At 36.6% G+C, this 27,500-nt stretch overlaps 1 protein-coding gene across 5 annotated transcripts in view; it reads left to right on the top strand.

Moving 5' to 3' along the window:
* LOC133653269 (vitamin D3 receptor A) overlaps positions 1 to 27,500 on the top strand; it is a 181,781-nt gene that overhangs the window by 117,465 nt on the left and 36,816 nt on the right. For 4 of the 5 annotated variants that reach the window (XM_062052367.1, XM_062052366.1, XM_062052364.1 and 1 more), the window contains one exon: positions 1,614 to 1,744. In XM_062052367.1, the coding sequence (XP_061908351.1) occupies positions 1,614 to 1,744 (131 nt within the window). Of the gene's footprint in view, positions 1 to 920; positions 1,122 to 1,613; positions 1,745 to 27,500 lie in introns of those variants that run through there. The other variant, XM_062052368.1, reaches the window with a different exon arrangement.

Genomic DNA, 27,500 nt, shown 5'->3' with positions numbered 1-27,500 from the left:
ATATTATTTACCAGCAACATAAAGTGAAACAGAGGCAGAGGTGTCCTGCCACAGTCAGTAACAAACAAACAGAAAACAGTAGTGGTGGTAGATAGACACAGAGCTTCATCAAACATCTGATCCACTGAACAACGAGCTCCAAAAATCTTGAACTTTAGACTGCCATCAGTTTTACTCCCTACACTTAACCATGTGTTTCCTACTGCCTGCACACTTTGCACCCTTTGTTATATACACATGTTGTGTTTCTAATATAAATACATTTAATAAAGTCAAATACATATAAGGCAACAAGAGAAGTATCCTACACTTCTCTTTTGTAGAGTAAATGTGAACAGCCGATACGGGCATCTACATCAACTATATGATTTGCCTAAGAAGCTGGAGAGGACCAAAAAAAAAAAAAAAAAAAAAATGTTTTTATTTTTTTTATTTTTAATTTATTTTTTTTAAATTTATTTGTGGCGGACGTAATTCTCACGTGGCGGGCCGCCACAAATAAATGAATGTGTGGGAAACCCTGTGGTTGATTGTAATGAGCCAACACTTACTTGGCTGTTACCTGTTTTATAGAAAGGTGCGTATGTGTTTTTCTGCTCCCTTCATCAACATTCATCAGCGTCAATACTTGTTATAACTCCTCCTCCACCATTTTCTTTACAGCCCAGTGTCTGATTATATATTGTGATTAATTGCAATTTCATCACAGGGCGAGGATGCATGTTTGTATAGCCCGGGGGTCGGCGGCTCTAGAGCCGCATGCGGCTCTTTAGCGCCGCCCTAGTGGCTCTCTGGAGATTTTTCAAAAATGTATGAAGAATGGAAAAAGATGAGGGGAAAAAAAATCATTTTTTTTGTTTCAGAATGTTTTCTGTGGGAGGACAAACATGACATAAACCTCGCTAATTGTTATAAAGCACACTGTTTATATTAAACATGCTTCACTGATTCGAGTATTTGGCGAGCGCCGTTTTGTCCTACTAATTTTGGCGGTCCTTGAACTCGCCGTATAGTTTGTTTCCATGTATAGCTTTCTCCGACTTTCTAGGACGTGTTTTATGCCACTTTTTCTATCTCATTTTGTCCACCACACTTTTAACGTTGGGCATGAGTGCACAAAGGTGAGTTTTGTTGATGTTATTGACTTGTGTGGAGTGCTAATCAGACATATTTGGTCACTGCGTGACTGCAAGCTAATCGATGCTAACATGCTATTTAGGCTAGCTATATGTACATATTGCATATGCCTCATTTGTAGCTATATTTGAGCTCATTTAGTTTCCTTTAAGTCCTCTTAATTACATTTATATCTCATGACACATGTAATATGGCTTTTTATTTTTTGCGGCTCCAGACAGATTTGTTTTTGTATTTTTGGTCCAATATGGCTCTTTCAACATTTTGGGTTGCCGACCCCTGGTATAGCCTGACTTTATTGTGTATACGGTATAGGGAAGGTAAAAAACCCCAATAGAATCAACCCTTAAACAGGTTTTAAAAGAGTTATTTAGTGTGCTTCTCAAGCTCTTTTCCCTCCGATGTAATTGAACCGCAACCGCAGGTAATACATGACTGTTAAAGAGTGTAACCGATCCTATGTTTGACCCCCGCAGGCGTAGTATGAAGCGTAAAGCCTCCTTCACCTGCCCGTTCAACGGAAGCTGCACCATCACCAAAGACAACCGGCGTCACTGCCAGGCGTGTCGCCTCAAGCGCTGCATTGACATCGGCATGATGAAAGAGTGTGAGTACGCCTCTGCGACTTGTTGACAGGCACGATGACACGTCCTTGGTTTCCAAAAGAAAAGAATCCACATGAAGTGTTCATGTTGACTGTACAAACGAGCGCTATTTAATGGGCAGTGGGTTGGTGTGGCTGGGAGGGTTTAGCCAGCAGAAAACTGTGCGCTATTTCATCGGATAGTTTAAGCCAGGGGTGTCCAAAGTGCGGCCCCGGGGGGCATTCGCGGCCCGCAGCTAATTGTTTACCCGCCCGCCACACATTCTGGAAATACTATTGTAAAAATAAAAAAGAACATTAAAAAAAGTGTAATGAGGTGAAATCTAACGAGAAAAAGTTGCAATGTCGACACAAAAGCTGCCATGCAGGCTGTTTTTTTTAAATTTTGTCTTCATTTTTCTTTTTTTTTGCCATTGCTCAAAAAAAAAAAAATAATGACAAAAAAATCCATGTTATAATGAATTATTTTCAGGGCTCCAATTCCTTCAAATATTTCACTTTAAAAGGTTTTATGTGGTAAATATTGCATATATTGTGTGGTAGCCATGTAAAAACATCAAAGTTTTCTTTGACAAAAGCGCATAAAACAAACAAAATAATAGTTCCAGCATAAAATGGACAGATATATCTGAAGTTGATCTCCTAACTTAAGTGTTGAAAGTCAAAGAAAAACCTAATAAAAATGTATCACTTCATGAGTGGGGCACCTTTTGGATCCCAAATATATTTAGTGATTTTTTATTTATCTTTTCACTGTGATTACTCAAAAATATGAAAGAATTCAAATCAATGGTGTCCTGCATTATTGATCTTTTGGGGCTCTAATGACTAAATACTGCATATTTCAGTTTTACTATAAAAAAAACAAAGTTGTTTTTGACAGAGAAGCCATAAAACATTTATTTTAATTTGTATTACTTTATATCAGGGGTCACCAACGCGGTGACCGTGGGCACCAGGTAGCCCGTAAGGACCAGATGAGTAGCCCGCTGGCCTGTTCTAAAAATAGCTCAAATAGCAGCACTTACCAGTGAGCTGCCTCTATTTTTTTAATTGTATTTATTTACTAGCAAGCTGGTCTCGCTTTGCCTGACATTTTTAATTCTAAGAGAGACAAAACTCAAATAGAATTTGAAAATCCAAGAAAATATTTTAAAGACTTGGTCTTCACTTGTTTAAATAAATTCATTAATTTTTTTACTTTGCTTCTTATAACTTTCAGAAAGACAATTTTGGAGAAAAAAATACAACCCTAAAAATGATTTTAGGATTTTTAAACACATATACCTTTTTACCTTTTAAATTCCTTCCTCTTCTTTCCTGACAATTTAAATCAATGTTCAAGTAAATTTATTTTTTATTGTAAAGAATAATAAATACATTTTAATTTAATTCTTCATTTTAGCTTCTGTTTTTTCGATGAAGAATATTTGTGAAATATTTCTTCAAACTTATTATGATTAAAATTCAATCTAGAAAATCTGTAGAATCAAATTTAAATCTTAATTCAAAGTCTTTTGAATTTCTTTGAAAAAATTTTGTTCTGGAAAATCTAGAAGAAATAATGATTTGTCTTTGTTAGAAATATAGCTTGGTCCAATTTGTTATATATTCTAACAAAGTGCAGATTGGATTTTAACCTATTTAAAACATGTCATCAAAATTCTAAAATTAGTCTTAATCAGGAAAAATTACTAATGATGTTCCATAAATTATTTTTTTAATTTTTTCAAAAAGATTCGAATTAGCTAGTTTTTCTCTTCTTTTTTTCGGTTGAATTTTGAATTTTAAAGAGTCGGAATTGAAGGTAAACTATGTTTCAAAATTTAACTGTCATTTTTTTCGTGTTTTCTCCTCTTTTAAACCGTTCAATTAAGTGTAAATATCATTAATTATTAATAATAACATAGAGTTAAAGGTAAATTGAGCAAATTGGCTATTTCTGGCAATTTATTGAAGTGTGTATCAAACTGGTAGCCCTTTGCATTAATCACTACCCAAGAAGTAGCTCTTGCTTTCAAAAAGGTTGGTGACCCCTGTTATATATCAACTTGAAGTTGATATAGAGATTTACTGTAAGCGTTAAATAATTAAAAAAAATATATAATCTGACTTATTTTTAACATTTTAATGACTGAGACCCTTTATGGTCCCCGGGACCCCTAAAGGTAAAATAAATAAAAAATGCGTATATTTTGTTATGGTTTGAAAATGAAAAATATCAAAATGGCCCCATGTGCTTTAATTTGTCTGTGTGCGGCCCTCAGTGGAAAAAGTTTGGACACCCCTGGTTTAAGACTTTCAGAGTAATCAATAGAATGAAAGGCAGCGTGTAAATGGATGTGATTAGCTCCAGGGAGAGAGACAATAGTAGCTATGCATTAGAAAGACTTTAACATATGGCTGACTGAAAGAGGAGACTTATATAACGGAGTTTAGCCGTACGTAATGAGTTTATAACTGGCAACAAGTGACATAAAGGAACCACAGTAAAGTGTGCTCGGACCAGATCGCCAACAAAGGCCCTCTTGTCTTTTTTTTTCTTTTTTTCCACACGCTGTATAGCTAACACGCTTAGCAACAGTGGGACCTACAGTACAGTATATGATGTGATTGAAGTCAGTCTCTTGAGAAAGGCCTTCTGTTAGCGTTCTGCTCCGAAGAAATCCCGATACTGCAGCATCGGGATTTCTTTTCACCCGTCCTGTTTTAGCTTCTTTAACTTGTGGAGTGAACAGTTTGATTGATTGAAACTTTTATTAGTAGATTGCCACAGTACAGTACATATTCCGTACAATTGACCACTAAATGGTAACGCCCCGATAAGTTTTTCAACTTGTTTAAGTCGCGGTCCACGTTCATCAATTCATGGTAAAGGTAGGGTTGCAAAGGGGTGGGAAGTTTCCGGTGAATTTCCGGAAACTTTCCCAAAATTTACCAAGGGAAGTTAAGCTCGGGAAGTTTGGAAATTTCAACCATTTTTTTGATGATTCAAAGTTGGTTACCGTCCATCTTATTGTGTAGAACAGGGGTCAGCAACCTTTTTGAAAGCAAGAGCTACTTCTTGGGTAGTGATTAATGCGAAGGGCTACCAGTTTGATACACACTTCAATAAATTGCCAGAAATAGCCAATTTGCTCAATTTACCTTTAACTCTATGTTATTATTAATAATTAATGATATTTACACTTAATTGAACGGTTTAAAAGAGGAGAAAACACGAAAAAAATGACAATTACATTTTGAAACATAGTTTATCTTCAATTTCGACTCTTTAAAATTCAAAATTCAACTGAAAAAAAGAAGAGAAAAACTAGCTAATTCGAATCTTTTTGAAAAAATAAAAAAAATAATTTATGGAACATCATTAGTAATTTTTCCTGATTAAGATTAATTTTAGAATTTTGATGACATGTTTTAAATAGGTTAAAATCCAATCTGCACTTTGTTAGAATATATAACAAATTGGACCAAGCTATATTTCTAACAAAGACAAATCATTATTTCTTCTAGATTTTCCAGAACCAAAATTTTTCAAAGAAATTCAAAAGACTTTGAAATAAGATTTAAATTGGATTCTACAGATTTTCTAGATTTGCCAGAATAATTTTTTTGAATTTTAATCATAATAAATTTGAAGAAATATTTCACAAATATTCTTCGTCGAAAAAACAGAAGCTAAAATGAAGATTTAAATTAAAATGTATTTATTATTCTTTACAATAAAAAATAAATTTACTTGAACATTGATTTAAATTGTCAGGAAAGAAGAGGAAGGAATTTAAAAGGTAAAAAGGTATATGTGTTTAAAAATCCTAAAATCATTTTTAAGGTTGTATTTTTTCTCTAAAATTGTCTTTCTGAAAGTTATAAGAAGCAAAGTAAAACATTTATTAATTTATTTAAACAAGTGAAGACCAAGTCTTTAAAATATTTTCTTGGATTTTCAAATTCTATTTGAGTTTTGTCTCTCTTAGAATTAAAAATGTCGAGCAAAGCGAGACCAGCTTGCTAGTAAATAAATAAAATTTAAAAAAATAGAGGCAGCTCACTGGTAAGTGCTGCTATTTGAGCTATTTTTAGAACAGGCCAGCAGGCTACTCAACTGGTCCTTACGGGCTACCTGGTGCCCGCGGGCACCACGTTGGTGACCCCTGGTGTAGAATAAGATGAGAAGCTTGTAAAAGACTAATGCAATGCCACACACAGATATAAATAGTCGGCTAAACAATTGGAGTAGTCTTTAAAAATATTGGACTGATGGACAAATGAATAGAAATAGGCTAGATGAATAAATGAACAGTCAATGTATAAGCTACATTCTTGTATGACAACAGAATGGCTAGCAGAACAGAAACTACACCTTTTGATTTAGTTGAACTTTACACATCACAAAAAAGGTCAATTCGGATCGCTAACGTTGTTAGCATAAATGAATGGCATTTAACATAGACAAAATTAGCATCACGGCTAACGGACAAATATTTTCGGTTTATTATGGGATTGTGGTGGTACATAAACCTAGCTAGCTAGAGATATTGGCATATCATCAACACTTACCTGACTGGATGAAGTCCTTGGGCTCAAATACTAGTGTGGCCTCAATAGCCCTGCTGTAGTGTGTTGCATGCTGGGAATTATCTGTGCATGTGATGGAGGAATGCACAGTGCAGGGTTGAAATTCTACTGAATTTGCATGTAGTCAGGTTGTTTTAGCTAATAATCATGCTGCAAGATCTAGCATGTTGCATTCAATGTTTATTCCCATTCATTTCCCATATATTACCGTTAATTCCCATGGAAAGTTTCCAACTTTGAATATTCCCGGAATTTTGCAACCCTGGTGAACGGTAGTCAAGTTTGCTGAAGATTTTAGATATTTTGGTGTAGATCTTGCAGTTCAGAACAGGGGTCTCTCCAACTATCCGTTTCTGAGTAGTTTTCCAAAGGGTCAAAGAATCATGTACTTCTTAAATATTGTAGCATTTTTGTATTGATTGAGCGAATATCACTTGACATCAGCAAAATGTACTGAATCTGATCATAATTCGTATTAGAATGTTACTGTGTAGGTGGACCGTGAAAAAAACGATTAGATTATGACGTGCATCGTCATACATCACACCTTAAATCGTAACACTTTATTTTGACTTGCGCAGCACATACCGTAAATGGAAGTAGAAGACAAAGAAGCAGTGACCGCCGCTGTAAACAAACATGGCATCACGTTGTTTATCAATTTTCCCTTTTGTTTGCTACTTTTGTTTAACCTTTCTTTTTTTAAATTGAGCTGTTCTGTGCCCTCCATGTTGTGATACGTCTTCCTGTTTGGACAATTTGTGTACATGCAGTGTTTCCCATAAACCGCCAATTACCTGTGGCGGTGGGGGCGTGGTCAACATGACATCATCAAGTAATTTGCATAATTTACTACTTTTCTCTAAAAAGGCTAAAAAAATGTATACTTACTAATTAATAATAACAGTTTTGTTTTAAACGTCCATCCATCTATCCATTTTACAATATAATTACAACACTTTATGTACATATTTATATACCGATTTGAACAATAAGTTATTCACTGAAATATATTTATTAATTGTGGTTCTTACAAAAAATATATCTTATAAAATATAAAAGCTAAAATGTCTCTTAAAGCTCTGCCCCTTTAATTAGTGCGTACTAAATAATTTAACTTTAGCCTACTACTACAACCATATTATTTACCAGCAACATAAAGTGAAACAGAGGCAGAGGTGTCCTGCCACAGTCAGTAACAAATAAACAGAAAACAATAGTGGTCAAATACAAATAAGGCAACAAGAGAAGTATCCTACACTTCTATTTTGTAAAGTAAATGTGAACAGCCCATATGGGCATCTACATCTACTATATGATTTGCCTGAGAAGCTGGACAGGACAAACATTTTTTTTTAAAAATAAATAATTTTTTAAAAATTTGTGGCGGACGTAATTCTTTCAGGGCGGGCCGCCACAAATAAATGAATGTGCGGGAAACACTGACATGTAGTAGTTAGCGCTTGGAATAGCTGTAATGTCGTGAATAAAACGGCTCGTTAAGACAACATGACACTCCAGACCATACTTTTGTTTTGGTAGTCTCGGTTTTAGAGCAACAAACTCAACAGATTATAACGCTGCTTCTGTACATGTTGAATGTGGGCAGACCGCAGCAAGACGATCGCTTCATTCTGAGATTATTAAATTTACCGTATTTACCGACTATAAGTCGCAGTTTTTTTCATAGTTTGGCCGGGAGTGCGACTTATACGTTGTTTATCAATTTTCCCTTTTGTTTGCTACTTTTGTTTAACCTTTCTTTTTTAAATTGAGCTGTTCTGTGCCCTCCATGTTGTGGTACGTCTTCCTGTTTCGACAATTTGTGTACATGTAGTAGTTAGCGCTTGGAATAGCTGTAATGTCGTGAATAAAACGGCTCGTTAAGACAACATGACACTCCAGACCAGGGGTGGGCAATTAATTTTTACCGGGGGCCGCATGAGCAACCCGAGCACTGCTGGAGGGCCACATCGACAATATTTCAATTAAATTTTGCTGAATATTATTTTTGATATATACTGTAAGATAAATAATAATAATAATAATAATAATTAATAATAATAGTAATACTTCAACATAGTGTGTGTAACAGCATTCCATGACTAATATAAATAAATTAACATTAATAATAAATGACAGTAAAATAAGCACACGTATGACTGAGGAGTCATAGTGTAACTTTGTGTGGTGTTTGAGTTGTCCGACTTTTTGTGTGGCCATAAACGCACCAGTGGTTTAGTGGTATGCGTGTTGGTGACAGATGACAAGTTGGTTTTGGCCTGGTTTGTACGGCAGAAAATGACTAGTTTTTCCAGGTAGAATTGTTTTACTCATGTTTTTGGTGTGGTTATGGCCGAATATAAACAGTTTTGCTCATTAAAGTGATGGATATAATTCCTGTCCTCGAAGCATCTCGATAGACGTTACAATAATTGAACGGTGTTGACGAACACCGTTAGGGCCGCTTGTTGTCACTGTCACTCAAAGTTGCATTGCAAAATTACATAGAATAAATATGTTTATTTTGTTTAGAATTCAGATGGGATTTGATTTGGTGCGCGGCATATATTTGCTGCGCGCAGCGGACGCTTGAGCAGTGCGCAATTGCGCAGGCGCGCACCTTAGAGGGAACGTTGCTTGGCAGTTCATGTCTTGTTGAAAACACGCCATTCCTCATCAACCTTTCTCTTTTTAGCGTCTCGGGTGTAAACCGCGCATCACTTGTCGCTGCGTGTGCACCTTCACTCGCAGGTTACACACGGACACACGCCCATGAATAATACTTTTCAAAATAAAAGCAGCACAGTTGTATTGCGCGCACGACATAGATGTTTTTTCAACTTTATTTTGGGATTGCAGCTGTTCACATTCACTCACAATCACGCACGCGCATACGTCCACACGGTAGTAATACAAATAACGATTTTCAAAACAAAAGCAGCACCGTTGTATTGCACACTCGACATAGGTACTTTTTTAAATTTATTTTGTAATTTATAATTGGCCTCACGCGGGCCGGACAGGGACGCACAAAGGGCCGCAGAATGCCCAGGTCTGGTATAGCATGTTCTATATGTTATAGTTATTTGAATGACTCTTACCATAATATGTTACGTTAACATAGCAGTTGGTTATTTATGCCTCATATAACGTACACTTATTCAGCCTGTTGTTCACTATTCTTTAGACATTTTAAATTGCCTTTCAAATGTCTATTCTTGCAGTTGGCTTTTATCAAATACATTTACCCCAAAAACTGCGACTTATACTCCAGTGCGACTTATATATGTTTTTTTCCTTCTTTATTATGCATTTTCGGCCGGTGCGACTTATACTCCGAAAAATACGGTAGTCCACCACTAAACTATAGCTGACGTTAAAGACATGCCCAGTAAGGATCATTTCAACCAAATTTCGGAAGAAGTGTTTTCATGCGCTCCAATCTGATGACTATCGGCATAAACCGCCCGTCTCCTTCCGAATTAAATGCTGATCCGAACGTGTGTGATCAGGTCAGGATATTCCGAATTGCGTGTTTACATGAAGCATTTTTATTCCGGTTAGGCTTTCAACTAGGGATGTCCGATAATGGCTTTTTGCCGATATCCGATATTCCGATATTGTCCAACTCTTTAATTACAGATACCGATATCAACCGATACCGATATCAACCGATATATGCAGTCGTGGAATTAACACATTATTATGCCTAATTTGGACAACCAGGTATGGTGAAGATAAGGTACTTTTTAAAAAAATTTGTAAAATAAGATAAATAAATTAAAAACATTTTCTTGAATAAAAAAGAAAGTACAACAATATAAAAACAGTTACATAGAAACTAGTAATGAATGAAAATGAGTAAAATTAACTGTTAAAGGTTAGTACTATTAGTGGACCAGCAGCGTGTGCTTACGGACTGTATCCCTTGCAGACTGTATTGATATATATTGATATATAATGTAGGAAGCAGAATATTAATAACAGAAAGAAACAACCCTTTTGTGTGAATGAGTGTAAATGGGGGAGGGAGGTTTTTTGGGTTGGTGCACTAATTGTAAGTGTATCTTGTGTTTTTTATGTGGATTTAATTAAAAAAACAACAAAAAAAAACGATACTGATAATAAAAAAAACGATACCGATAATTTCCGATATTACATTTTAACGCATATATCGGCATCTCTACTTTCAACCCAATGAAATGTGTCCATGCGCACATAGTTATTGACTTTTTTTGGTTGTGTTAGATGCAAAAGTGAGCAGAGACGAAGAAGTCTTCACTTTCTTTATAGCAAAAGGGCAGACAAGTCCAATGGGTCAATGAGTCCATGTGTCTAAAACTGTTTACAAAGGTGGGGGCCAGTCCTAAAAAACTGGAATTAATAAAGAGCCCGCGTTGTTCCATCCACCGATGAGTGAGATTTTCGCAAGTGGGTGTGTCGCTAATATAATTATAAATGATAAACATTAAATATGAGGCCAGTTTCTTCTTTTTGAGACTTGAACATTGAGACCGTTCTTTCTTTGGCTACGGGAAGACCGCTTAAACATGGGGTGACATTTACATCGGGGCGGTATAGCTCGGTTGGTAGAGCGGCCGTGCCAGCAACTTGAGGGTTCCAGGTTCGATCCCCGCTTCCGCCATCCTAGTCACTGCCGTTGTGTCCTCGGGCAAGACACTTTACCCACCACACTGCTTTACATGTACAAACCCCGTTTCCATATGAGTTGGGAAATGGTGTTAGATGTAAATATAAACAGAATACAAGGATTTGTAAATCCTTTTCAAGCCATATTCAGTTGAATGCACTACAAAGACAACATATTTCATGTTCAAACTCATAAACTTTATTTTTTTTTTGCAAATAATAATTAACTTAGAATTTCATGGCTGCAACACGTGCCAAAGTAGTTAGGAAAGGGCATGTTCACCACTGTGTTACATGGCCTTTCCTTTGAACAACACTCAGTAAAGGTTTGGGAAGTGAGGAGACACATTTTTGAAGTGGAATTCTTTCCCATTCTTGCTTGATGTACAGCTTAAGTTGTTCAACAGTCTCCCTTCTCATATTTTACCCTTCATATTTTCAATGTCTGGACTACAGGCAGGCCAGTCTAGTACCCGCACTCTTTTACTATGAAGCCACGTTGATGTAACACGTGGCTTGGCATTGTCTTGCTGAAATAAGCAGGGGCGTCCATGGTAACAACATATGTTGCTCCAAAAGCTGTATGTACCTTTCGGCATTAATGGTGCCTTCACAGATGTGTAAGTTACCCATGTCTTGGCCACTAATACACCCCCATACCATCACACATGCTGCCTTTTACACTTTGCGCCTAGAACAATCCGAATGGTTCTTTTCCTCTTTGGTCCGGAGGACACGACGTCCACAGTTTCCAAAAACAATATGAAATGTGGACTTGTCAGACCACAGAACACTTTTCCACTTTGTATCAGTCCATCTTAGATGAGCTCAGGCCCAGCGAAGCCGACGGCGTTTCTGGGTGTTGTTGATAAACGGTTTTCGCCTTGCGTAGGAGAGTTTTAACTTGCACTTACAGATGTAGCCACCAACTGTAGTTACTGACCGTGGGTTTCTGAAGTGTTCCTGAGCCCATGTGGTGATATCCTTTACACACCGATGTGGCTTGTTGATGCAGTACAGCCTGAGGGATGGAAGGTCACGGGCTTAGCTGCTTACGTGCAGTGATTTCTCCACATTCTCTGAACCCTTTGATGATATTACGGAGCGTAGATGGTGAAATCCCTAAATTCCTTGCAATAGCTGCTTGAGAAAGGTTGTTCTTAAACTGTTCAACAATTTGCTCAGGCATTTGTTGACAAAGTGGTGACCCTCGCCCCATCCTTGTTTGTGAATGACTGAGCATTTCATGGAATCTACTTTTATACCCAATCATGGCACCCACCTGTTCCCAATTAGCCTGCACACCTGTGGGATGTTCCAAATAAGTGTTGGATGAGCATTCCTCAACTTTATCAGTATTTATTGCCACCTTTCCCAACTTCTTTGTCACGTGTTGCTGCCATCAAATTATAAAGTTAATGATTATTTGCAACAAAAAAATGTTTATGAGTTTGAACATGAAATATGTTGTCTTTGTAGCATATTCAACTGAATATGGCTTGAAAAGGATTTGCAAATCATTGTATTCCGTTTATATTTACATCTAACACCATTTCCCAACTCATATGGAAACGGAGTTTGTAACTTAGATATTGGGTTTCACTATGTAAAGCGCTTTGAGTCACTAGAGAAAAAGCGCTATATAAATATAATTCACTTCACTTCACTTAACTACCTTTAGAGTCATCATTCTTTCAGTCTTGTTCAGGTGATTACCAAACAAGCTTAAAAGTCTCCATAACAAGAGTTAGGAATGAGGCCTGAAGCCCTAAACCAGGGGTCACCAACGTGGTGCCCGCGGGCACCAGGTAGCCCGTAAGGACCAGATGAGTAGCCCGCTGGCCTGTTCTAAAAATAGCTCAAATAGCAGCACTTACCAGTGAGCTGCCTCTATTTTTTAAATTGTATTTATTTACTAGCAAGCTGGTCTCGCTTTGCTCGACATTTTTAATTCTAAGAGAAACAAAACTCAAATAGAATTTGAAAATCCAAGAAAATATTTTAAAGACTTGGTCTTCACTTGTTTAAATAAATTCATTAATTTTTTAACTTTGCTTTTTATAACTTTCAGAAAGACAATTTTAGAGAAAAAATACAACCTTAAAAATGATTTTAGGATTTTTAAACACATATACCTTTTTGCCTTTTAAATTCCTTCCTCTTCTTTCCTGACAATTTAAATCAATGTTCAAGTAAATTAATTTTTTTTATTGTAAAGAAGAGTAAATACATTTTAATTTAATTCTTCATTTTAGCTTCTGTTTTTTCGACGAAGAATATTTGTGAAATATTTCTTCAAACTTATTATGATTAAAATTCAAAAAAAATATTCTGGCAAATATAGAAAATCTGTAGAATCAAATTGAAATCTTATTTCAAAGTCTTTTGAATTTCTTTTAAAATTTTTGTTCTGGAAAATCTAGAAGAAATAATGATTTGTCTTTGTTAGAAATATAGCTTGGTCCAATTTGTTACATATTCTAACAAAGTGCAGATTGGATTTTAACCTATTTAAAACATGTCATCCAAATTTTAAAATTAATCTTAATCAGGAAAAATTACTAATGATGTTCCATAAATTATTATTTTTAATTTTTTCAAAAAGATTAGAATTAGCTCGTTTTTCTCTTCTTTTTTTCGGTTGAATTTTGAATTTTAAAGAGTCGAAATTGAAGATAGACTATGTTTCAAAATTGAATTGTCATTTTTTTCTTGTTTTCTCCTCTTTTAAACCGTTCAATTAAGTGTAAATATAATTAATTATTAATAATAACATAGAGTTAAAGGTAAATTGAGCAAATTGGCTATTTCTGGCAATTTATTTAAGTGTGTATCAAACTGGTAGCCCTTCGCATTAATCACTACCCAAGAAGTAGCTCTTGCTTTCAAAAAGGTTGGTGACCCCTGCTCTAAGATGTCAACGTGACCTGACATGTAGCTGGACATGTGTGTGTTCTTCCTTAGGTCTTACAGTTTCATGAAATAGTTTTAAGTCAAATGAAGTTCAAGTCCATTGTGTGGATTTAAGTATATACCTAACACTACATTGCCAGAAGTATTTGGCCACCCATCCAAATGATGAGAATCAGGTGTCCTAATCTGATCAAGCACTTCGGCATGGAGACTGTTTCTACAAACATTTGTGAAAGAATGGGGAATCATCGGATGCCACCTGTGCAACAAATCCAGTCCTGACATTTCCTAAATATTCCAAAGTCAACTTTATTATAAGAAAAGTGAAGAGTTTGGGAACAACAGCAACTCAGCCACCAAGTGGTAGGCCACGTGAACTGACAGAGGGGTCAGCGGATGCTGAAGCGCATAGTGATGATGTACAAGTCTGGGTTTGGAGGTTGCCAGGAGAACGCTACATTTCGGACTCCATTGTGCAGAGTGTGAAATTTGGTGGAGGAGGAATTATGGTGTGGGGTTGTTTTTCAGGAGTTGGGCTTGGCTCCTTAGTTCCAGTGAAAGGAACTTATGATACCAAAACATTTTGGACAATTCCATGCTCCCAACCTTGTGGAAACAGTTTGGAGCGGGGCCCCTTCCTCTTCCAACATGAGCAAGGTCCATAAAGACATGGATGCCAGAGTCTGGTGTGGATACCATACCATACCATACCAACTTTATTTATAAAGCCCTTTAAAAACAACCACAGTTGAAAAACAAAGGGCTGTACACCACAAAGAAATAAAGGCAAAGGACAGACTAAACAATAAAATTTAAAACAGAAGTAAAATACACATTAAAAAAGCAAATACAAAATTACCCTAAGAACAATTTTGTTAGATAAAAAGCAGTTAAAAAAGTTAAAAGTTAAAAACAGTTTAAAGTCTCATGCTGGGTTAAAAGCCAGTGAATAAAAATGGGTTTTAAGAAGGGTCTTAAAAATAGCCAAAGAAGGGGCCTGTCTCACATGAAGTGGAAGATCATTCCAGAGTTTGGGGCCCGCAACAGAGAAGGCTCTGTCCCCCCTGAGCTTACGCTTGACTGGCCTGCACAGAGTCCTGACCTGAACCCGATAGAACACCATTGGGATGAATTAGAACGGAGACTGAGAGCCAGGCCTTCTCCAACATAATAAAATGTGTGACCTCACCAATGCGCTTTTGGAAGAATGGTGGAAAATTGCTATAAAGACACTCCACAACCTTGTGGACAGCCTTCCCAGAAGAGTTGAAGCTGTAATAGCTGCAAAAGGTCATATTGAACCCTATGGGTTAGGACTGGGATGGCACTTCAAGTTCATATGTGAGTCAAGGCAGGTGGCCAAATACTTTTGGCAATATAGTGTATTTGCTATAATATTCTAACTGTTGCAACAGCTTTTCAGTGTTTAGACAGATATGTTCTATAAAGTTCAAGACCATTTTTAAACATTGATGCCTATCATACAAAGTACAACACAACACATTGAATCAGATATGTTAATTAAGCAACCTTTCAAATGCACAGTGTTTCCCATAAACTGCCAAGATACCTGTGGCGGTATATCCTACACTTCTCTTTTGTCAAGTAAATGTGAACAGCCGATATGGGCATCTACATCAACTATATGATTTGCCTGAGAAGCTGGACAGGACGTAATTCTTTCGTGGCGGGCCGCCACAAGTAAATGAATGTGTGGGAAACCCTGTGCACTATCTCCAAAGCTGGAGCCTGTTCTAGCTGACTTTGGGCGAGAGTCCCTGAACTGGTTGTTCAACTGAATTTGAATGAAATCAGGTTGTTTTAGCTAATAGTCATGCTGCAAGATCTAGCATGTTGCATTCAATGTTTATTCCCATTTATTTCCCGTTAATTCCCATGGAAAGTTTCCGACTTTGAATATTCCCGGAATTTTGCAACCCTGGTGAACGGTAGTCAAGTTTGCTGAAGATTTTAGATATTTTGGTGTAGATCTTGCAGTTCAGAACAGGGGTCTCTCCAACAGGTTTTCCAAAAGAGTCAAAGAATCATGTACTTTTTAAGTATTTTAAGCATTTTTGTATTGAATGAGCGAATATCACCTGACATCAGCAACATATATTTGATTCGATCATAATTGGTATTATAATGTTACTGTGTACGTGGACCCTGAAAATAATGATTAGATTAACATAGGGATGATGTTTGATAAGAAATGATCGAGTTTGAGCCTTTTATCCAATCCTCTTATCGAACCGATTCCTTATCGATGCTCTTACTGAGTCCAGATATGTTGTTGTATATGGAAAAAAACACACAATATTTGGTTTAACAAATCACTTCAGATTCTCTACTGCTCGCTACTATAGTATTACCATATCTGAGTTATTGTGCAGAAATGTGGGGAAATAACTACAAATGTGCGCTACATTCGTTAACCCGTGTTACAACCGTTGGCATTCTGGTTTTCCAGCGCATGATTCCTGTGCTAAGTTACCTTAGCTTCTAGTATTCCTGTGCTAAGCACGTTTTTGATTTAGCTTCTCGTGGCGAACGGCACGCTTTCCTTTGGTTTGGTTCCTGTCTGTTGTAATGTGTACGATTTATGAGAAATAAATCATCTCCTACCTGCGCGCTTTCGTCTGGAGCCGTCAGTTTTGCGTCCCGGGGAACTAACAGCAGCACGCTGCACCCCACCGTGACAAATGACTGAGCTACGTGACGTCATTTCTTGTGATGTCTCACCGGGCATTCCTTGTCGGGACGGGATTCGAATAAAGAACCAACTCTTTTTCTTTACTATAGTGGTCTCGATAACCGGTACCGGTTCTAACCACAACACCAGGGGGAGCTCCACTAACCACGTTAAACCCAGATTCCGAACTAACAAAGGTCTTAACTCATTCTCTTTCTATGCCACATCAATGTGGAATGCGCTCCCAACAGGTATAAAAGAAAGGGCATCTCTATCCTCCTTCAAAACCGCAATAAAAGTTCACCTCCAGGCAGCTACAACCCTAAACTAACACCCTCCCCGGATTGCTAATAATCAAATGTAAACAATCAAATGCAGATACTTTTTCTCTTTTCTTATGCCTTCTGATCTCTCTCTCTCTCTCTCTCTCTATGTCCACTACTTGATGTCCATACCCCCCCCCCCCCGCCCCTCCACACCCCTGATTGTAAATAATGTAAATAATTCAATGTGATTATCTTGTGTTATGACTGTATTATGATGATAGTATGTATGATAGTATATATCTGTATCATGAATCAATTTAAGTGGACCCCGACTTAAACAAGTTGAAAAACTTATTCGGGTGTTACCATTTAGTGGTCAATTGTACGGAATATGTACTTCACTGTGCAACCTACTAATAAAAGTCTCAATCAATCAATCAAAAATTCTCAAAAAGGGATTCAAGTCCGAGGACTCTGTTCTTTTCTTATCGAACCACCGGGAAAACCGGTTTCGAGCATCATCCGTAGTCATACTTTATTTTGACTTTCTTTGCTACTTTTGTTTAACCTTTCTTTTTGAAATTGAGCTGTTCAAACTCCACACAGAAAGATCCCGAGCCCGGGATTGAACTCGGGACTACTCAGGACTTTCGTATTGTGAGGCAGATGCACTAACCCCTCTTCCACCGTGCTGCCGGAATTAGGGGTTAAATCACCTCCCAGGCGGTGATCAAGGGTGATGGGTCAAATGCAGAGAATAATTTTGCCACACCTAGTGTGTGTGTGACTATCATTGCTACTTTAAGTTTAAAATGTCTTGCAATCAGGTTAATGACTGTGGGTAGTAGTAGAACTATGGGAACTCTGCAAAGTCCTATCCCAAATAGGAACTATTTTTTCAGTAATAGCTTATCATATCAAAAAATAAATATCCCAGGTTAATAATAAACGTTCCCGTGGTGAAAAAGGGACCTCAGAAGGTTCCTACTTCTTGAGGAAGGTACCTGCCATCAAAATGCCGGGGCTATGTATTGATTTGATTAACGGAACGTGGTTTTCTAACACTGTTGTCAATCAGTTCATTTCTCACGCCAAACATTTTTTTGAAGTTTATTTCATTGCTAAACTACAACTCGACAGATTTAGTCAAGCGAGTCCAGGCCAATGGAGCTTAATGTTAGTTCTTTCTGGGTTTTTTTTTTTTGTGGCATTCAAAGTGGAACTCCCATGAAGCTCTCCCTGTTCAGGCCACCACATTGTAATTAGTCACTTTACAAACTGTAAACTGTTCTCTGGCCAAGTGCTGTGGGTCTGCTCAAAATGTTTCTGTGACGATTTGGTTGTAAAGTAACGGCCAAACAATGCCGCTTGTGGTGCTCGGTCTTGGCAGGAGTCCGGTTGGCTTAAGCCGGACGGCCTGGAATAGCAGCTTTGACGTTGCGTGCCAAACTCTGACCAAACTCTGCCTATTCACCGTCGGGCTTTTTTCACGCCGCACAATTGAATGTCCTCGCCACAAGGAGTGGCCTGAGTGCGCCGCTGGCATCGGGGCAAATTTGGACGGGCACCCGAAGCCTAATTAATGAGGGCAGGTTAAAAGAGATGCTAAAACAAATAAGCTAAGTGGCTGGATTCTTTCAGGGGCCTTTTTTTTTTTTTTTTACAGCGCACTATGTAGCCAAACTGTTGGTGTTCTTGTTTTTCGACATGGGCCGCATCACGGGGGTTATGTAACGCTGCTTCTGTGGTTGCAGTCCAGAGTGCAATCATTCAAAAGCTACTTCAAACAAAGTTGTTTACAGACTCCAAGCAAAATGACCAACGTTCAGCAAAAATAGCATCACCTGAGCAGTAGATAATTGCCAGCCATGCCAGCTTATTGGTCATTTCACTGTTTATTTTCTGGAGACAAGATATACAGACTCCTAATCTGTCATTTTAATAGTACTCCAGTTGCACATTAACCTAAACAAATGAGGTTCAAATGAATGTCAAAACTACGGTTGTCCAGTTGTACTGGACTGTCCACATCATATCTGTGTCCCAGGGCTCTGGGCCTTGCTCTTTTTTGGCAGTGCTGGTCAGTCTGGCAGTCATGCTGTCTGTCTACAGTAGTTGAGCACATCCTGGGTAATCGGTCACCGTGGCTAAGAATCAACAAGGGATAATACAAGCTGAGGCATTTGGTGGTCAAAGGGCCTGTGTGGTATTTGCCTTGGTAAGGGAGAGAACAGGGTCAGTAGTTAGACGTCTCACCTCAAGTGTGAATTGCTCATCATGGACACATATTTCGGTATAGTCGGTCCTAAAATAAGTTGACGCTTTAGGTGTAGGTCTGAAATGTGTTCCCCCCCCTTCGTTTTCCAACTCATTGTAACATAGTGGAATAAGCTATCAAAGACACTCTGACACCGCGTGACAACAAACCTGGATGCTTTCTGGGGATGTAATTGTAAACAATATTAATGATAACCACAGTAAAACTCCTGAAGGTTAATATTGTCGTTTCTGATTTTATTCATTGAAAGACCACAATCACACTTTGATAAACTCACAAGACCGGCTTGTCTAAATTCTAACTTGACTACAAGACATATCAAAAGGCCTACTGAAAGCCACTACTAGCGACCACGCAGTCTGATAGTTTATATATCAATGATGAAATCTTAACATTGCAACACATGCCAATACGGCCGGGTTAACTTATAAAGTGACATTTTAAATTTCCTGCGAAACTTCCGGTTGAAAACGTCTATGTATGATGACGTATGCGCGTGACGTCACTAGCTAAACGGAAGTATTCGGACACATTGAATCCAATACAAACAGCTCTGTTTTCATCGCATAATTCCACAGTATTCTGGACATCTGTGTTGGTGAATCTTTTGCAATTTGTTTAATGAACAATGAAGACTGCAAAGAAGAAAGTTGTAGGTGGGATCGGTGTATTAGCGGCTGGCTGCAGCAACACAACCAGGAGGACTTTGACTTGGATAGCAGACGCGCTATCCGACGCTAGCCGCCGACCGCATCGATGATCGGGTGAAGTCCTTCGTCGCTCCGTCGATCGCTGGAACGTAGGTGAGCACGGCTGTTTACGAGCAGATGAGGGCTGGCTGGCGTAGGTGGATAGCTAATGTTTTTAGCATAGCTCTGTGAGGTCCCGTAGCTAAATTAGCTTCAATGGCGTCGTTAGCAACAGCATTGTTAAGCTTCACCAGGCTGGAAAGCATTAACCGTGTAGTTACATGTCCATGGTTTAATAGTATTGTTGATCTTCTGTCTATCCTTCCAGTCAGGGGTTTATTTATTTTGTTTCTATCTGCATTTAAGCACGATGCTATCACGTTAGCTCCGTAGCTAAAGTGCATCACCGATGTATTGTCGTGGAGATAAAAGTCACTGTGAATGTCCATTTCGCCTTCTCGACTCTCATTTTCAAGAGGATATAGTATCCGAGGTGGTTTAAAATACAAATCCGTGATCCGCAATAGAAAAAGGAGAAAGTGTGGAATCCAATGAGCCAGCTTGTACCTAAGTTACGGTCAGAGCGAAGAAAGATACATCCTGCACTGCACTCTAGTCCTTCACTCTCACGTTCCTCATCCACAAATCTTTCATCCTGGCTCAAATTAATGGGGTAATCGTCGCTTTCTCGGTCCGAATCGCTCTCGCTGCTGGTGTAAACAATGGGAAAATGTGACGTCACGCTACTTACGGTACAGGCAAGGCTTTTTTTATAAGCGAGCAAAAGTTGCGAACTTTATCGTCGATGTTCTCTACTAAATCCTTTCAGCAAAAATATGGCAATATCGCGAAATGATCAAGTATGACACATAGAATGGATCTGCTATTCCCGTTTAAATAAAGAAAGAAAGAACATACCACAATATAAACCTACAAGCTGTGCTCTCTCTATACTCAAAGGAATACAACACCGTTTTTTTTTAACAACTTTATTAACCTTGACTGAGGTGTCTATAACAGGAAGTGAACTTGTGTGATGTCCTATAAACCATAAATGGAGCCAAGTGAACACTTACCGGTAATTTGTCTTGATCAATTAAATGTTATCCATCTTTATCAATAATTCTACAAATTCAAATGAAAAAAGTCAAACGTATTCAAACATTCAAATAAAAATGTGTCTCTTAAAATGCCACAACAATATTTCAAGTTTCTTTTGCGAATAAATTATATTGTTTTCAGTGTGTGTACGAGTACTTTCTGAGCACATTTTACAACACCGCGTGATCATTTTGCCAATAATAACCTTGATACGAAATGTTCATAGCTTTACATCCCTAGATGGGTCAATACTGAACACACAATTATAAAAACGCAACGAGCGGAGATAGAACGATTCACAAAATATACTGTTTTGTGACACGTTTTGTGGCTTTTTAACACCCCAGAATACTACATATCCCAATCATCCACTATTACTAGAGATGTCCGATAATATCGGCCTGCCGATATTATCGGCCGATATATGCGTTAAAATGTAATATCGTAAATTATCGGTATCGTTTTTTTTATTATCGGTATCGTTTTTTTTTTGTTTTTTTTAAATTAAATCCACATAAAAAACACAAGATACACTTACAATTAGTGCACCAACCCAAACAACCTCCCTCCCCCATTTACACTCATTCACACAAAAGGGTTGTTTCTTTCTGTTATTAATATTCTGCTTCCTACATTATATATCAGGGGTCACCAACGCGGTGCCCGCGGGCACCAGGTAGCCCATAAGGACCAGATGAGTAGCCCGCTGGCCTGTTCTAAAAATAGCTCAAATAGCAGCACTTACCAGTGAGCTGCCTCTATTTTTTTAATTTTATTTATTTACTAGCAAGCTGGTCTCGCTTTGCTCGACATTTTTAATTCTAAGAGAGACAAAACTCAAATAGAATTTGAAAATCCAAGAAAATATTTTAAAGTCTTGGTCTTCACTTGTTTAAATAAATTCATTAATCTTTTTACTTTGCTTCTTATAACTTTCAGAAAGACAATTTTGGAGAAAAAATACAACCTTACAATTGATTTTAGGATTTTTAAACACATATACCTTTTTACCTTTTAAATTCCTTCCTCTTCTTTCCTGACAATTTAAATCAATGTTCAAGTATATTTATTTTTTTTATTGTAAAGAATAATAAATACATTTTAATTTAATTCTTCATTTTAGCTTCTGTTTTTTCGACGAAGAATATTTGTGAAATATTTCTTCAAACTTATTATGATTAAAATTCAATCTAGAAAATCTGTAGAATCAAATTTAAATTTTATTTCAAAGTCTTTTGAATTTCTTTTAAAATTTTTGTTCTGGAAAATATATAAGAAATAATGATTTGTCTTTGTTAGAAATATAGCTTGGTCCAATTTGTTATATATTCTAACAAAGTGCAGATTGGATTTTAACCTATTTAAAACATGTCATCAAAATTCTAAAATTAATCTTAATCAGGAAAAATTACTAATAATGTTCCATAAATTCTTTTTTAAATTTTTTCAAAAAGATTCGAATTGGCTCGTTTTTCTCTTCTTTTTTTCGGTTGAATTTTGAATTTTAAAGAGTCGAAATTGAAGATAAACTATGTTTCAAAATTTAATTGTCATTTTTTTCGTGTTTTCTCCTCTTTTAAACCGTTCAATTAAGTGTAAATATCATTAATTATTAATAATAACATAGAGTTAAAGGTAAATTGAGCAAATTGGCTATTTTTGGCAATTTATTTAAGTGTGTATCAAACTGGTAGCCCTTCGCATTAATCACTACCCAAGAAGTAGCTCTTGGTTCCAAAAAGGTTGGTGACCCCTGTTATATATCAATATATATCAATACAGTCTGCAAGGGATACAGTCCGTAAGCACACATGATTGTGCGTGCTGCTGCTCCACTAATAGTACTAACCTTTAACACTTCATTTTACTCATTTTCATTCATTACTAGTTTCTATGTAACTGTTTTTATATTGTTGTACTTTCTTTTTTATTCAAGAAAATGTTTTTAATTTATTTATCTTATTTTACTATTTTTTTTAAAAAGTACCTTATCTTCACCATACCTGGTTGTCCAAATTAGGCATAATAATGTGTTAATTCCACGACTGCATATATCGGTTGATATCGGTTGATATCGGTATCGGTAATTAAAGAGTTGGACAATATCGGAATATCGGATATCGCAAAAAGCCATTATCGGACATCCCTAACTATTACAATTTATCAGTTGTGCTTCTTACAAAAATACCTGATAACATAAAACCTAAAAGGCTCTGACCCTTGAATTAAATACACATATCTTTACATTAATTGATACAATACATCATTGGACAATCTAGCCCAATATTTCAAGTCAAAGAATAATAATGTAGCATATCAATGTACCAATAACTGCTTGGAAATAAAAGAAAGCAAACACAAGGATGCATTAATTATTATTTCAACACTGTAGTAAATAGAAGCTGTTAAGTTATCATTCAATTACGATGACAAAGCTCCAAACTCCGGCATCAGTGGTCGCTTCCTCAACAGCCGGCTATTTTGTGAGCGATACAACTGCTGTGTCATTTAACTGTGAAGCGCCAAACTGTGTATCACTTCTTCTTCGGGCTCACGATTGACCGCTCGTACTGAAAGATTTCGGAGAAGCGGTATGTCGCGGTTAATATGGGTATTTGTCGCCATCGTAGATGGAACTAAGAAAACAAAGAATTCCGATGTTTGGGATCATTTTGATCTCATTGCTGCAAATTAGGTGAATGTTTTTTTTTCTATTTACAATTTAGCTGCTTGACCAGAGTTTCACGTCTCATATTCCTTTTTGCAAAGCTATTCTTTACCATCTGCGGTTAAGGGAAAGGAACATGTGGTGTCAAAATAAATGTCTTGATTAAGCCACATGTATACGTGATTCATGCGATTATGTGTTGTGATTAATCACATTAGTTAACTCTAGGGCTGCAACAACTAATCGATTAAAATCGATTATAAAAATAATTGCCGATTAATTTAGTCATCGATTCGTTGGATCTATGCTATGCGCATGCGCAGAGGCAATTTTTTTAATTTTAAATTTTATTTTATTTAAAAAAAAATATATATATAAGCCTTTATTTATAAACTGCAACATGTACAAACAGCTGAGAAACAATAATCAAAATAAGTATGGTGCCAGTATGCTGTTTTTTTCCCAATAAAATACTGTAAAGGGTAGAAATGTAGTTTGTCTCTTTTATCCGATTATCAATCGATTAATCGAAGTAATAATCGACATATTAAAGGCCTACTGAAATGATTTTTTAAAATTTAAACGGGAATAGCAGATCCATTCTATGTGTCATACTTGATCATTTCGCGATATTGCCATATTTTTGCTGAAAGGATTTAGTAGAGAAAATCGACGATAAAGTTCGCAACTTTTGCTCGCTGATAAAAAAAAAAGCCTTGCCTGTAGCGGAAGTAGCGTGACGTCACAGGAGCTAGTATTCCTCACAATTCCCCGTTGTTTACAATGGAGCGAGAGAGATTCGGACCGAGAAAGTGACGATTACCCCATTAATTTGAGCGAGGATGAAAGATTCGTAGATGAGGAACGTTACAGTGAAGGACTTGAGAGGCAGTGATGGACGTATCTTTTTTCGCTCTGACCGTAACTTAGGTACAAGCTGGCTCATTGGATTCCACACTCTCTCCTTTTTCTATTGTAGATCACAGATTTGTATTTTAAACCACCTCGGATACTATATCCTCTTGAAAATGAGAGTCGAGCACGCGAAATGGACATTTAAAGTGACTTTTATCTCCACGACAATACATCGGCGACACACTTAGCTACGGAGCTAACGTGATAGCATCGTTCTCAAATGAAGATAGAAACAAAATAAATAAACCCCTGACTGGAAGGATAGACAGAAGATCAACAATACTATTAAACCATGGACATGTAACTACACGGTTAAAAATTCTCAGCCTGATAAGGCTTAACAATGCTGTTGCTAACGACGCTAAGGCTAATTTAGCAACTTAGCAACCGGACCTCACAGAACTATGATAAAAACATTAGCGCTCCACCTACGCCAGCCAGCCCTCATCTTCCCATCAACAGCCGTGCTCACCTGCGTTCCAGCGATCAACGGCGCGACGAAGGACTTCATCCGTGGGTTTGGCGGCAAGCATCGGCTAGGCGTAGTAAGTAGTCCTTGTTGTGTTGCTGTAAGTATTGTACTTAGCCGCTAAGATCGATCCCACCTACAACGTTCTTCTTTGCAGCCTCCATTGTTCATTAAACAAATTGCAAAAGATTCACCAACACAGATGTCCAGAATACTGTGGAATCACTTAATTGAACGGTTTAAAAGAGGAGAAAACACCAAAAAAAAAGACAATTAAATTTTGAAACATAGTTTATCTTCAATTTCGACTCTTTAAAATTCAAAATTCAACCGAAAAAAAGAATAGAAAAACGAGCTAATTCGAATCTTTTTGAAAAAATTAAAAAAAGAATTTATGGAACATCATTAGTAATTTTTCCTGATTAAGATTAATTTTAGAATTTTGATGACATGTTTTAAATAGGTTAAAATCCAATCTGCACTTTGTTAGAATATATAACAAATTGGACCAAGCTATATTTCTAACAAAGACAAATCATTATTTCTTATATATTTTCCAGAATTTTTTTTTAAAAGAAATTCAAAAGACTTTGAAATAAGATTTAAATTTGATTCTACAGATTTTCTAGATTGAATTTTAATCATAATAAGTTTGAAGAAATATTTCACAAATATTCTTCGTCGAAAAAACAGAAGCTAAAATGAAGAATTAAATTAAAATGTATTTATTATTCTTTACAATAAAAAAAATAAATTTACTTGAACATTGATTTAAATTGTCAGGAAAGAAGAAGAAGGAATTTAAAAGGTAAAAAGGTATATGTGTTTAAAAATCCTAAAATCAATTTTAAGATTGTATTTTTTCTCCAAAATTGTCTTTCTGAAAGTTATAAGAAGCAAAGTAAAAAAATTAATGAATTTATTTAAACAAGTGAAGACCAAGTCTTTAAAATATTTTCTTGGATTTTCAAATTCTATTTGAGTTTTGTCTCTCTTAGAATTAAAAATGTCGAGCAAAGCGAGACCAGCTTGCTAGTAAATAAATAAAATTTAAAAAATAGAGGCAGCTCACTGGTAAGTGCTGCTATTTGAGCTATTTTTAGAACAGGCCAGCGGGCTACTCATCTGGTCCTTACGGGCGACCTGGTGCCCGCGGGCACCGCGTTGGTGACCCCTGCTTTAGTGACTTACAGTATTTTCCCTGGATTACATCAGCAGATATGGTGGATAGGTTTACCCAGAGAGCTTTGCACAAGTCTGCCGTTTTTTTTTAGTTGTTGTCCAAAGTTGTAGTCCATTTTTTTCTCTATCCTCTTGTTGTGGGGCAGACTGGCTCGTACATGCACATTTTATACATTTGACATCTTTGACATATTTTATACATTTTAATACAAAGTAGCGTATAGTTCTAACTTATATCCGACAGTATACTCCATATGGAAGCGCTAAAAACTACAATATGGAGACGCAGTAGCTTTCGGCACCTGAGTAAGAGCGCCCACAAAACCACGCATTCTGATGAGACAGTTAGAAAGCGTCTTGGAGATGATCTTGCCTTTTAGCCTTCATGTCAGTCCTGTTATTGCACTGCAGAATAATACAATCTGTTGATCAGCGCTAGGATTTTTCAAAATGGGGCCCCCATCAAATCGTAAAAATGGGGTGCTACAGTAAATTTTTGGGGTACCACTTTTTTGTAAGCGTTTTGGGAAAAAAAAGAAGATAAACTTATGCATTATCCTGTTATATCTCACATTCTATATTGTGTTTTGGAAAAAGGTTGTCATAAACGTTACTTCATTCATGAAAAAATAAATTACAAAAATAAAACACATTTGTATACATATGTAAATGTATTCAGTTATAAACATTCATTCACTTTCTTCTTTCCTTCATGGATCTAAACCAGGGGTCACCAACGCGGTGCCCGTAAGGACCAGATGAGTAGCCCGCTGGCCTGTTCTAAAAATAGCTCAAATAGCAGCACTTACCAGTGAGCTGCCTCTATTTTTTAAATTGTATTTATTTACTAGCAAGCTGGTCTCGCTTTGCCCGACATTTTTAATTCTAAGAGAGACAAAACTCAAATAGAATTTGAAAATCCAAGAAAATATTTTAAAGACTTGGTCTTCACTTGTTTAAATTCATACATTTTTTTACTTTGCTTCTTATAACTTTCAGAAAGACAATTTTAGAGAAAAAATACAACCTTAAAAATGATTTTAGGATTTTTAAACACATATACCTTTTTACCTTTTAAATTCCTTCCTCTTCTTTACTGACAATTTAAATCAATGTTCAAGTAAATTTATTGTTTTTATTGTAAAGGATAATAAATACATTTTAATTAAATTCTTCATTTTAGCTTCTGTTTTTTCGACGAAGAATATTTGTGAAATATTTCTTCAAATTTATTATGATTAAAATTCAAAAAAATTATTCTGGAAAATCTAGAAAATCTGTAGAATCAAATTTAAATCTTATTTCAAAGTCTTTTGAATTTTTTTTAAATTTTTGTTCTGGAAAATCTAGAAGAA

The sequence above is a fragment of the Entelurus aequoreus genome, linkage group LG07, assembly GCF_033978785.1.
Source record: "Entelurus aequoreus isolate RoL-2023_Sb linkage group LG07, RoL_Eaeq_v1.1, whole genome shotgun sequence".
Taxonomy (NCBI): Eukaryota; Metazoa; Chordata; class Actinopteri; order Syngnathiformes; family Syngnathidae; genus Entelurus; species Entelurus aequoreus.
This window is presented reverse-complemented; position numbering and strand designations above follow the sequence as displayed.